Source organism: Elephas maximus, chromosome 20, assembly GCF_024166365.1.
Source record: "Elephas maximus indicus isolate mEleMax1 chromosome 20, mEleMax1 primary haplotype, whole genome shotgun sequence".
NCBI lineage: Eukaryota > Metazoa > Chordata > Mammalia > Proboscidea > Elephantidae > Elephas > Elephas maximus.
Window position 1 is genome coordinate 55,583,718 of NC_064838.1, and position 12,027 is coordinate 55,595,744.

At 47.5% G+C, this 12,027-nt stretch overlaps 1 protein-coding gene across 7 annotated transcripts in view; it reads right to left on the minus strand.

Annotated features, from left to right (window-relative positions):
- Nucleotides 1–916: 916 nt before the first annotated feature.
- The window catches only part of DCAF1 (DDB1 and CUL4 associated factor 1), a 95,101-nt gene continuing 83,990 nt past the window's right edge, over nucleotides 917–12,027 (minus strand). For 6 of the 7 annotated variants that reach the window (XM_049861732.1, XM_049861731.1, XM_049861735.1 and 3 more), the window contains one exon: nucleotides 917–7,651. In XM_049861732.1, coding sequence (XP_049717689.1) covers nucleotides 7,238–7,651 — 414 coding nt within the window. In that variant the 3' untranslated portion in view covers nucleotides 917–7,237. The remainder of the gene's footprint in view (nucleotides 7,652–12,027) is intronic. The other variant, XM_049861734.1, reaches the window with a different exon arrangement.

A 12,027-nucleotide genomic window follows, 5' to 3' on the forward strand; every position in this document is an offset into this window, starting at 1 on the left:
GAAAGGTGGTGGCCAAGGCCCTGCCGGCAGATCTGAAGCTGCCCCCAGGAGGAAGCTATTTAACCGTATCCAGTGCTTCCACCTGGGGGTCCGCTCCTAACTGAGGTTGCTTAGAGACAAAAAGGCACTCCCCAGGGAAATTACCCTCATTGGTGGTTTCCTACTATTTGACGTGTTTCTTCTTAATTGAGCCAGATTTTGAGCCTTGTTAAGAATAAGGAATAGGGCTGGATGTGTTCTTAGTCTCTTAGGACCCTCTCCTCAGGGTGTGTTGTCAAGTCAACCAGAATTCTGCATTCCTATTGGAGGCCCCGTCAGGGCTCCCAAGGGGTCTGGGCAGAGTTCAGAGAGTTGAGAACAGTCCAGTGCTTTCTCTGACTACTGCTAGACTTTTCACCTGATTTCTTGTAACACATTTGGTACCAGCAGTCAGACTATCCCCCTGGTTAGGTGTTAACTACCCATTTAAATTAAGGCGTGAAGCGGCTTCAGAGCAGAGACCTGTGTTCTCTAGAGGGCCAGGAGGTACGTGTGTGACACAGGCCCATTTGAGTGCAGATGATGAGCCTGTGGTGCTCCTAGCCCAGCAGAGCTTTTACCAACCCCTGGAGAGTTTTAGCTGTCTTGTTTACTTCATAACCAGCAAATTTGTCCCATCTTTCAGGAAACAGATTTCTCTCTATAGCGCTGTAACAGAGATGGAGAAGCTGTTACTTGGGGGGAAAAATCAGAGACTAGGGTCTGACATCTACCGTGGGAAGGAAAGGGGTAAGGTGGGCTGAGTGAAAAGGTGGGAGCTCTGGTGCTTACCCAGCGGTAGCAGTTTAGCCACAGGCCAATTTTTGAGTCCTCTGAAGTATTTTTCTGCAACACAGCCTGACTAGGCCCTGTTGTTAGTTGCCATCAAGTCAATTCTAACTTATGGTGAGCCATGTGTGCAGAGTAGAACTGTGCTCCATAGGACTTTGAAGGCTGTGACCTTTCGGAAGCAGGTCACCAGGCCTGCCTTTCCAAGGCACCTCCGGGTGGTCCGGAACTGCCAGTCAGCCCCTAAACTTCCAGGACTGGACAACTGCTCAAGTCCACTGTTAGTAAGGACAGTCACCCCAACAAACGGACGGCCAAAATGCTTTCACTGCTTAGCTTTGCCAGCCCTTTAGTCCAGAGCTCCACCCAATCTGTACTCAGGAGCTGCCACCTCGCTTCAGAACGTGGGGCTAGAGGGATGCGTCCACAGTGCACAAAGCGCTGGGCGCCTCCCTCAGCCCCATAGGCTGCTCTCTGACAGCGTCTCCTAAGGCAGGCACTCCCAGAGGGAGAGCTGCAGACCAACCAAGGGCAAACACTGACCCCGCTGCTGTTCTCCCCGAGGCTTTATTTGGGCAGAACACATTCCCCTCCTGGTCGGCCCTCTTGGCAGGCGGCTCTCTTGCCTGGCCGGACACTCCGTGGAGAGGCCACACCCCTTTGGTAAAAGAGAACAGGGAAAGGCCATAAACAAAGACAGACTTGTAGTTTATTTTGTTTTTTTGTTTTTTTGTTTTTTTTTTTTAAATAAATACACTTTACATTAAAGAAAAAGGCCTTTGATTTGTAATTTCCACATTGGGGAGAAAGGGAAGAAAAAAAGATTTTTGAAAAACTGAATCAAAGAAAAATAGAGGGAGTGAACTTATATCTCCTAAGTTCCCTCAACTCCACAAAACCAATATCCACAATGACCTTGCCGCCCCCGAGCCGTGAAGGTGGCTGAATTGATGCATTCACTCGGCAAACAGCACTGCCTTTCTCCCACCTCTGCAGGAAGGAAGACAAATTAACCTGACAGTGTGTGAGGCAACCAGACAGGTTAAAAAAAATCATATATTATATTTATAATAAAATAGTCTTAATCCTTATCAATTTAAGAAACCACGATTTTCCTTTTCCTTTAAATATGTAAAAATGCCTCTTGTTCTTTAGACATCATTTTCTCCGCCAAAAAAATGAAGTGTAGGGATGAGACCTGGTGGATATAAGTTCATGCCCTCAGTTATAAATGCTTTTTTTTTTTTTTTTACGTTTTTTAAAAAACTATTTCTTGTTCTTTAAGTAAAGAACATTATACAAAGAAAATATATTGTGAAATAGCCCCAGAGACATGTTTCCTTTTTTTTTTTTTTCCCTTGAGGAAGTGTATGTCCATCCTAGCAGGGGCGGTGAAGCAGAATAGGGCCTAACCCTGTTGTCTTTTTGTGGTGGTACTGTTTTTGGAAGGACCCTCAGATTCAAATGAGACTCTGTAAGCCAGAAGCATCTGAATTCAGGGTGTGCAGTTCCTTAAAAGACAGACACCCCTGAGGGAAGGGAAGGGGAGGTGTTCTGAATTCACTTGACTCAGTTTCCCCGCCTGTGAAGACTCTTCCATGTGGTGATGGCCTCACTCGTTCAGAGATAAGATGATATCATCTTCCAAATCGGAGTTGTCAGAGCTGTCAGCTGAAAGGTAGGAGGAGAGAGAGAGGTTAGGCACTAGGCTGAAGGGATGCTCTCAGAAAGGAAGCACCCGCACACACTTAGGCCTGGGCAAGGTTAATTACCAGCTTCCAGAAAGAAGAAAACACACCAATTAACTCTGTGGAGCTGGCCCTGGAGACTATACCTGTTGCTGGTACCGGTGGTCGCCCCTGGGACTGCCTGCGCTTACCTTTCAAAGGGCCTGGGCGTGGTGCCCTCTGCCTCCTGGAGGCTCTTCTTCCTGCCTGCGACACCTGCTGGGACCTGGACCGCCTGCTCAGAATGGCTGCTGAGGGCAGCAGTGAGCACCCTGGGCCTCTGGAGTCAGTCAGGCCTGCCTGACCTCATGGAATAAGACAGCTGGGCCAAAGCAAGGGTGAGAGTTTGTCTTGTCTTAAGCTCCTCAGCCATTCCTTTCTCCATTCCTTAGAAGACCTCACAAAGGCAGCCATACAGTCCACCTTGGATTCATGCCTGTGTTATTCCTGAATGGAACCTGCAGGGAATACATTTCCAGAAAGGTACTGGCCAGCTGGCAGCCACATCACAGAGGAGTTGTCCAGAAACTCTTCTGTGGGAGGGAGGCCAGCAGGGAGCAGCCAAGCCGTTCTGGAAGGGGCACCGTGCCTGCCACACGAGAAGCCCTCTGCTTGGCCATCTGCCTCAGGCAGTGAACGGAACGCATTAACCTCTGGAAGGACCTATTAAAGGTTAAAACTAGGTGGTAGCAAAAAGAATCCTCAAAATGAGGTCGCTACATCATGTGTGGAAACCCTGGTGGCGTGGTGGTTAAGTGCTACGGCTGCTAACCAAAAGGTCAGCAGTTCGAATCTACCAGGCACTCCTTGGAAACTCTACGGGGCACTTGTACCCTGTCCTATAGGGTCGCTATGAGTCGGAATCGACTCGACGGCAGTGGGTTTGGTTTTTGGTTTTGACATCATGTGTGGCTGACTAGGATGAGAAACATGGTGCCTAGCTCATAAGACTTCAATATTTGCTGCGTGAAAGAGAAAGGCTATGGTGTCCACTCTAGTTACTCATAACCCAAGAAGCTGTGAATGTGGATTTTAATAAGGTCCCCAACAAAGTGGGTGAACAAACCTTGAGCTGCAGCCTTGCAAAGGCCCACAGGCTCTGGGGCTCCCCTGCAGGAAGGGGCAGCCACTAGCACCAAAGACCCTCATCAGCCTTTCCCAGGCACCTGAGAGAACGAACTCAGCAAAGACAAGGAAGAGTGATGCGTGTTCATCAACTTTCCCTTCATTCACTACCTTCTCCTTTAGGAAGAAAATAGAAGTGGTGAAGGTAAAGCCAAGAAAACCATCGCAGTGACATAAAGTCCTGAAAGTAAGCAAATGAGATGCCTGGAAAAAACCACCGTTCCTGTGACTAAATGGGCACAAGCACAGCCTGGCTATTGGGGAGGGATGAGAGGACAGCATGAAGAAACCAAAGAACAAACAAGGGCATGACAAAGCTGATACCAACTACACATCACCAGCGTTCCGCTTCAAGACCTCTAAGAGGAAGCGCCAGTGGGGGAAGGGGTGGCTCCTGCCCAGAGCCGAGCGCAGCACAGGTCCTGAGGCTCCCCGGTTGTCTACGGCAGACCCACCGGCCTGAGCCGTGTCTGACCATAGCTGCTTCGGTTTAAGAGCTAAGTGTCTTAGCAGCTCTGCATCACATCTAAGGGCTGTGAATGCAGCTTAATGAGGGTCACAGCACAATCTTCTTTAAGCAAATAACTGCCAGGCTCAATTTGAGAGAGAGCCCTCAGGGCTTGGGTACTGACGTCCCTCCAGTGGACAGGCGGTAGGACTCCTTTCTCTGGCTTCCTAACTAGCCTTTTGTGTCATCCTCCAAGTGCTAAAGAGACCCAATCCCAGGCCCTTTGAGGCAAAAGTAGTCTAGGTTGAAATAATCCCTGAAGGGTTTAATGTGTTGTGGCATTTAACAGGTTTTTTTTCTTTTTATTTTTAAACTGGAATGGAGAAACAAACACTTTAGAGTCAAGCTGTTTCTCTTCCTAGGGTGGGGTCAGCACCTGGAGCCCTTGTGCCCCACGCAAAGTGATCTACAGGCACGTGGGCATGGTCTTCTGTAATCTAAGGCTTTCATCATATCCTAAAAGGGGCCCATAACCCCAATAAGGTTAAGAGCTATGACTCCAGAGGATTCCTGAGACCTACTAGCAAGCCAAGGGTGCAGAGAACGTTCTGTCTGCTGTGCAGAGCTGCTGCCCATCTCCCCTAAGCACAGAGTGGTGGAGTTGACACTGCAGCTCCACCTTTACGTCTCCACCTGAACGCTGGGGTCCAAGCTGAAATGTCACTAAGTGGTCATCTACTAGGCATTTTCACAGCATAAAGATTGCCACCCAAGTTAAAGCCGCAGCATTCTCATGACTGATAGAATTCAAAGTTTCCCAGACTGCTTCTTGGGCTTGAGAGAGGCAATTTCCTAAGCTAAAGGTGAAGGTTAAAAGGAGGCTGTAGTTTTCTAGAACGAATCCAGATTTGGTGGCTTTATACTCAAATTAAGAATGAAAAATGAGAGCAACGCTCTTGCATCAGGGGCCCCACCCCAGGCTGGCCTGCAGGTGGTCGCCCCTCCTGACCAGCTTACCGACCTCTGTAACTAAGGGAGGTAGACGTTATGACCCTCATCTCACTACTCACATATGACAAAAAGCCTTAGTAAAACCTGGCCTGTTATTTGCACCTGTACTGTAGCTGTCCCTTGCCCCTTAGCCTCTATGACTGTGGCTTGAAATAAGGCAAGTCCTACTCCAAGTATAGAAGCAGATGAACAGTAGATGGCAGCTATGAGGCACTATCCCCCACATCCACAGAGCATCTTCAGAAAACAACTTTGGAAAGAGGACCTAATGTAAGAAAGCCTCCCCTAGGCCAGCCAGCCATCAGGTTGGAGGGCTGGAAGCATGTGTAAGATTTAACCCAAGAAAATGGACTCAGGTTACTGTGGAATAGGAAACTCTTTCATATGTATTAAAAAACCACTGCTGTCGACTCATAGTGACCCTACAGGGAAGAGCAGAACTGCCCCATACGTTTCCATGGAGCTCCTGGTGGATTCGCTGACCTTTTGGTTAGCAGCCGTAGCTCTTAACCACCTCGCCACAGGGTTTCTATATATACATATACACATACACACACACACACACACATTTCTTTAATACACACTGCCACCTGCCCTCCTTCCACCATACACACACACATATACTTTCTCCCCCCACCAAGAGAGAAAACCACCCAAAATGGCCATCAACAGATGGATGGATAAACAAAATGTGGTACATACACAGAAGAGAATATTATTTGGCTGTAAAAACAAAGTACTGATTGGTAACATGCTATGATATGGATGAACCTTAAAAACATTACATTACGCTAAGTGAAATAAGCCAGACACAAAAAGGCCTCATGTTGTACGATTCTATTAAATGTCCAGAAAAATTACTAGAGATAGAAAGTAGGTTAGTGGTCACAGGGGCTGGGGGAACGGGGGAATGGGCAGTTATTGGATACAGAGCTGCTGTTTGGGGTGATGAAAAGTTTGGAAATAGACAGCGGTGATGGTCACACAATATTGTGACTGTAACTAATGCCAGTGAATTGTATAGTTAAAATTATAAATTTGTTATATATATTTTACCACAATTTTGTTTTAAAAAAGCATCCATTACGAAGAGGCTTGGCGTTCAGTGGGCATACTCCAGTAAAACAGGACTTTCTGTGATGATGGAAATGTTCTATATCTGATATATGGCAGCCACGTGTGGCTACTGAGCATTTGAAATATGGTCTTGAAAATAAGGAACCGAATTTTTAATTCAGTTAATTTAAGTAGCTACCTGTGGTCAGTGACTACCGTTTTAGACACAGTACCTGCCCTGGTGGTTAGATGGTGGCTGGGTTAGCCACAGGAAAACTGGCGAGCTTTTTATCCGGGGGATTATTCCCATCAGGCAGGGCAACACCAGGTGGAAGCAGACCCAGAGTGGCCAGGAGTCTGTCGCTAGCGACAGGTCCTCTTGAGATGGGTAAGGTGCAGCTGCAGAGCAAGCGGCCTCAGGTCTAGTCGCTCGTTTACTCAGGGTCACGAGCAAAGTCAGAGCCACGGAACAGTCAAACCTGTCCTGATGTGAAATTACTATAGAAACTGGAGGCTTGTGCTCCATAACGTGGAGTAAGAAAGCAGCAGAAAAAAAAGGAAGTGGCCAAAACAGAAACCAAAGAGAAACACTTGTCTCCCGGCTTTTAAGAGGGATTAGCCACAAGCAGACAGGAAAGGACGCCTCCAAAAGAGGGGCTTTATTTCTGCATCACTTTAGAACGGACGAGGTCCAATGGCCGTAAGGAACACCCGGCTGATTGCTGCTCTGCCCCTGGGGGAGAACTACACTTTGGCCATCCATTCTAAAGCAAAGCCTATATACCAGGGATTGGCAAACTATGGCCCAAGGCCCAAATCGAGCCTGCCGCCTGTTCTTGTAAAGATTTCACTGCCACACAGCCACATTCACTCATTTCCTTATCGTCTATGGCGGCTCTTGTGCGACATCAGCAGAACTGAGTAGCTGCAACAGAGACCATATGGCCTGCAAAGCCTACAATTTTACTGCTTGGCCCTTTGTAAAAGAAGTCTGCCCACCCCCTAACTCCAAATATAACAGATGACAGCCAGTTGGTTACACATCTGCCAGGCAAGCAAAGGATCAAAGATAAGTCTCTTTTTCCTCAAGGCGCAAGGGGTGGAAAGTCCTCGGCCAGGGGCACAGAACCCTGCTGTGCTGCCCTCTGGGTTGGGCTGGCCCAACAGAAGAGACCTCTCCCAGGCGCTGCCCAGGCTTGGCCCGGTGGTCCGCCCTGTACTTACTGTCCCCCAGGATCAGTTCCACCTCCTCGTCTGCATCAGAGTCCTCGTCCTCCCCGTCCTCTCCCTCCTCCAGCAGGTTTGCTAGCTCCTCATCAGAAGGAGAGAAGTCATTGTCCCCATCTTCCCCTGCATTCTCGTTGTTGTCGTCTTCCTCCAACTCTGCCTCCAGCAGCTGGTCAGTGTCAAGCTCATCGAGATCGTCAGTGTCGTCATCATCTTCATCATCATCTTCCTCCTCCTGCTCTTCCTCTTCCTGGTGAGAAAGTGTGAGGCCCATCAGGACACAAAGGGAAGCCTCACCACAAGGGCCACATGGTGAGTCTTTCCCAAAAGGATAGGGGAGAGATGCGTCAGTAAAGAGGGCGGTAACCTGAAGTTAGCACAGACTTCACAGGCCGGTGGACTTGTCAGTGATGGCTAAGACAAGCACACGTGTCCCCCAGGACAGTCAGAGCACCCCTCAAATAAGGATTACTGGTCTTTCCCAAAGCGAACACTGCTCAGGCAGCCCTTGTCCCAGGAAGCAGACAAGTTGCTTCAAAAACACAGGTCTCTGCCATCAATATTGTAGGTTCCAAGTTAAGTAACAACGAACCCGTGAGGGCTCTCCTTTCTCTCCTGCATCAACCAAAGCAAGTGAAATCAGTGGAACTGCTACAGCAAAAGCTTCTACCGGGAATCTAAAAAGCAAAGCTTTAACAAAACTGAAGAACACAGCTGCTGGATCATCAGCTCTAAGTCCTTCAAGCTCCTGTAACCACAGAAGTAGTAAACCCCTGACACCACTACCATAAGCATCAATGATATGAGCACTGCACCAAAACAGACTTTACAATATAAACACTAAGAGCCACATTTTCTGTTCCAAGCCACAAAAAAAGGTATGCTAGAAATTGTCCATCCTTCCATTTTAAGAGAACTTCCCAAAGGCAGGAAAGCTACCAGACAACCAAGGAAGTACTTGGCTCTAGGTACTCTGGGCTTTGTAAACGATACATTCTGACATCTTCCCACAGATTTCAACTTTCCACTAGAATCCAAACTGTTTCCCTCTAAGTGGGATAGGGCACAAAGATACCTCACGGCTTTGATAAAGATGACAGGATCCCCCAGTTAAGCGTGATCAATATTCAATCACTTATCCTCTGATCAAACGTCAACTGAGCCTTGCCAAAGTAAAAGGAATCCAATTCCTGCTACAGTAAGATAGAACTTTATTTAATACACCAGCCCACTAAAATTCAAGATAGAAAAAAACCACTGTCAATTTAAAAAAAGCAGAGGAGGGGGAGCTGTTACCGCCTGCCACTTGCTTAAAAAACAAACGTTGGCGCTGACCAGCCACTGTTTTCTCCAGCTGTGACGGAATCTGCCTCATCCGGGAAAGCACCTCTGCTTCATGGACTTTTGATAATTGTAGAATCCCCTTTAGACACTTTTATCCAGGCATGACTTAAGATCTTCCCAACAATTTCTAGCAGCTATACGGGAAAAACTGACCACTTTAAACACAAAGTACTCCTAATGCTGGCACAGGTGTGTATATAAGGTCTGTGCCAGGTTTTGTGGGGGCCTGTGTGTACAATGGCTTGAGACTGCGGTTCCACAGCCTTCACCTCTCCACGGCCCACAGGGAAGGAGCTGAGAGTGCTGGGAGGCAGCAGCGAGAAAGCGAGGCGGGGCAGACTCACAGCCCCTACAGGCACATCGGTGCACACAAAATTCAGGGAGAAGAATCCAAAATCACTGCTTATCAGATTACAACTTCTGCCCTTTTTTTTCAGGAATATTTTCACGCCCTAATTAGCTATAAGGGGGCCCTCGTTGCAAAATGGTTAGAGCGCTCAGCTGCTAACCAAAAGGTCGGCAGTTAAAACCCACCAGCCACTCTGTGGGAAAAAGACATGGCAATCTGCTCCCATAAAGGCTTACAGCCTCGGAAGCCCTACAGGGCAGTGCTGTAGGGCTGCTAGGAGTTGGATTTGACTTGACGGCAACGGGTTTTTTAATTAGCTCTAATCCATTAACAAAGTACCACCATTAAAAACAAGTACATACATTAAAGAAGGGAGTATCCAGGGCCCTGTGTCACTTAAGCCTTTATGGAGTATAACTATTACACTGAAAAGGTAAGATCACACCTTTTAAAGCTCCATAGTTGAGTGAGTATGTAAAAAACCAATGTCTGTTCAAACATTTATTAACCAGTTCTCTTTCATTTCTAAAAACATCAAACTTAGCTGATGCAGGAGAACTGAGAAAAAATTAAGAGCAATTCTGGAAAATAGGTCAACCAGGGTCTAAGCTTTGAACTACAGATACCATTCCAAATTCTTCCAGCAGCCTACAGACCTAACCTTTATTCTACTCTTGTAGCAGAAGACACAGTTGTATGTGTATTCACCCAGGACGGCTGTGAGGACACTGTATGTGATCGGGACGGGGAGGGAAAATGAGTAGGAAGGAAAGAGCCACCCGAACCCCAAGGGGAGCCCATCACATCCCCATCTATACTCAGTGCTTCGTGGCCAGTGCTGGTTTACCACAACTACACCACACATGGATACAGCCATAAACTCACTTCCTAAATTTTAAATCTGAAGCCTGATCACGAAGCGGAGGTTCACAAGACCTGTCCAAAATGCTGTGGTAGAATCTAATCCTGTGGTTCAGCGCAAAAGACACTGCAGGAGACAATTTTAGGAGCATTCTCTCCTGGTTCAACTACCTGGTTGGCAGCATGAGCCCCTCTCCTCCGCATCTAAAGAGTAAAGCGTCCATGAGAGGCCAGAAAGGGTAAGAACAATGATGTAATGAAACAAATTTTGCTAGAATCCTGACTAAACTCCAGCACTATTTAGATGATGTTTTGGACCTAGGAATATTGTTTTGTTTTTTATTTCTAATTCTCTAAGAATTAAATTGGAGGAATTTAGGGCAGGGCCATTTTAAATTAAAACAACAAATAAATTTCCATTTATCTATCACAACTGTTAACCACCATGTCCCACATCTGTACTAACTAGTGCGTTAGAGGCACCACGGTGTGAACCATCCGCCTGGCAAAGCTGTGGTGAGCTACTCACACAGCCAGCTCTGTTCGAAACAGTTTCCACGTTTGTTCTGTTTGTGACACACTGGGCTGAGCACTGTGTAGTGCGTATTTAAGATTCTCTAGTGACAAATGTCACTTACTCACCTCCACTCTACCTTAAGCTGATTTCACCATTACCTAAAGGCCCAAATCCCTGCAGATGGACCAGCACTCGCCTTTATAGAGGTCAGGTGAGCTGGCATGAGCTCCCTCGGCTGCCCTGATGTCACCTCTGGCTGAGGAGGACATCCCTCCTGCTCTAGACCTCAGTCCACCATGGGACCTCATTACCACAGGTGCACCCACCCTCCTTGTCTCCACTCCATGCACCCTCTCTCTCTACTGGCTCCTATACAAAACTAACACCTTTTCAATCTACACAAACTGCCAATTCCTTCCACCTATCGAGTTTTGAGGAGTGTGGCCTAAGCCCTATTCCTGGCATTGAGGGCCTCACTCGCCCACACTCCCTTCCTCTAACACTTGGCAGCATGGCTTCTGCCCACACCACTCTCCACAGTGCAGCAGTCACGGGCATGTGCCCCAGAGCCGGGCTGCCTAAGCTGAACCCAAACTCTGACAGCACTGTCATTGACCTTAGGCAATTTATTTAGCCTCATGGGGTTGCTGCTGAGACATAAAGGGGAAAAAATGGGTGTACATATGTGTATATGAGATCTTTGGGAAGTGCCTGGCATATAGTAAGGTTCAACAAGTGTTTATTAGTACAATTACAGAACCCCTCCTAAAGAAATATGAAGTCCTGAATGGCCACCCCGAGGACTCTTGCTACTTCTCCTCTTCTGTGGCTCTCTGCAGCGACTGACACCAAGCAACCCCGGCTTCCACACTGTGCTGCTGCCTGAGCCTTCCTTGGTCTCTTCCTGTTCATCTCCTCTAGGCACAGGGCTTCCTCCAACTTTTATTTCTGCCTTCGTATTTCCTCTCATTCATAAACCTTGAAGTCTCATTAGTAGAAAGTTCTATGTCCCTGGATGGTGCAAACAGTTAGCCTGTTCAGCTCCTAACCAAAAGATTGGTGGTTCAAATCCACCCAGAGGCTCCTCAGAAGAAAGGGCTGGTGATCTACTTCTGAAAAATCGGCCACTGGAAACCCTGTGGAGCACAGTGGAGACACACACAGGGTTGCCGTGAGTCGGAGTCGCCTCAGTGGCAACTGGTTTTATCCATCTGTTCCACAGAGTTCAAAACTCTGTAATTCCACAACCGAACTCAAACCACCCTTAAACCTAGAAACTCTCCCACACTTCCCCTAGTTACCAAGTCAAAAGCTCAAAACTATCTTTCCCTTCTCCTATTTCCACGGCTTCACATCCAATCAACTGTTACGTCCCACATATCTGGAATTCCTGATGCTCTTTCCCAGGTCCCTTCTCTGCCAACCTCTAGTCTCTCCAACTTTCTATGGTCTTGAGCCATCCTGGATAAGAAGTCCACAGGGGCTCTCTACTGCTGCCCACGTTAAGAATTAGAACAAAGCAACGACTATTTACTGAACATCTATCATATGCCAA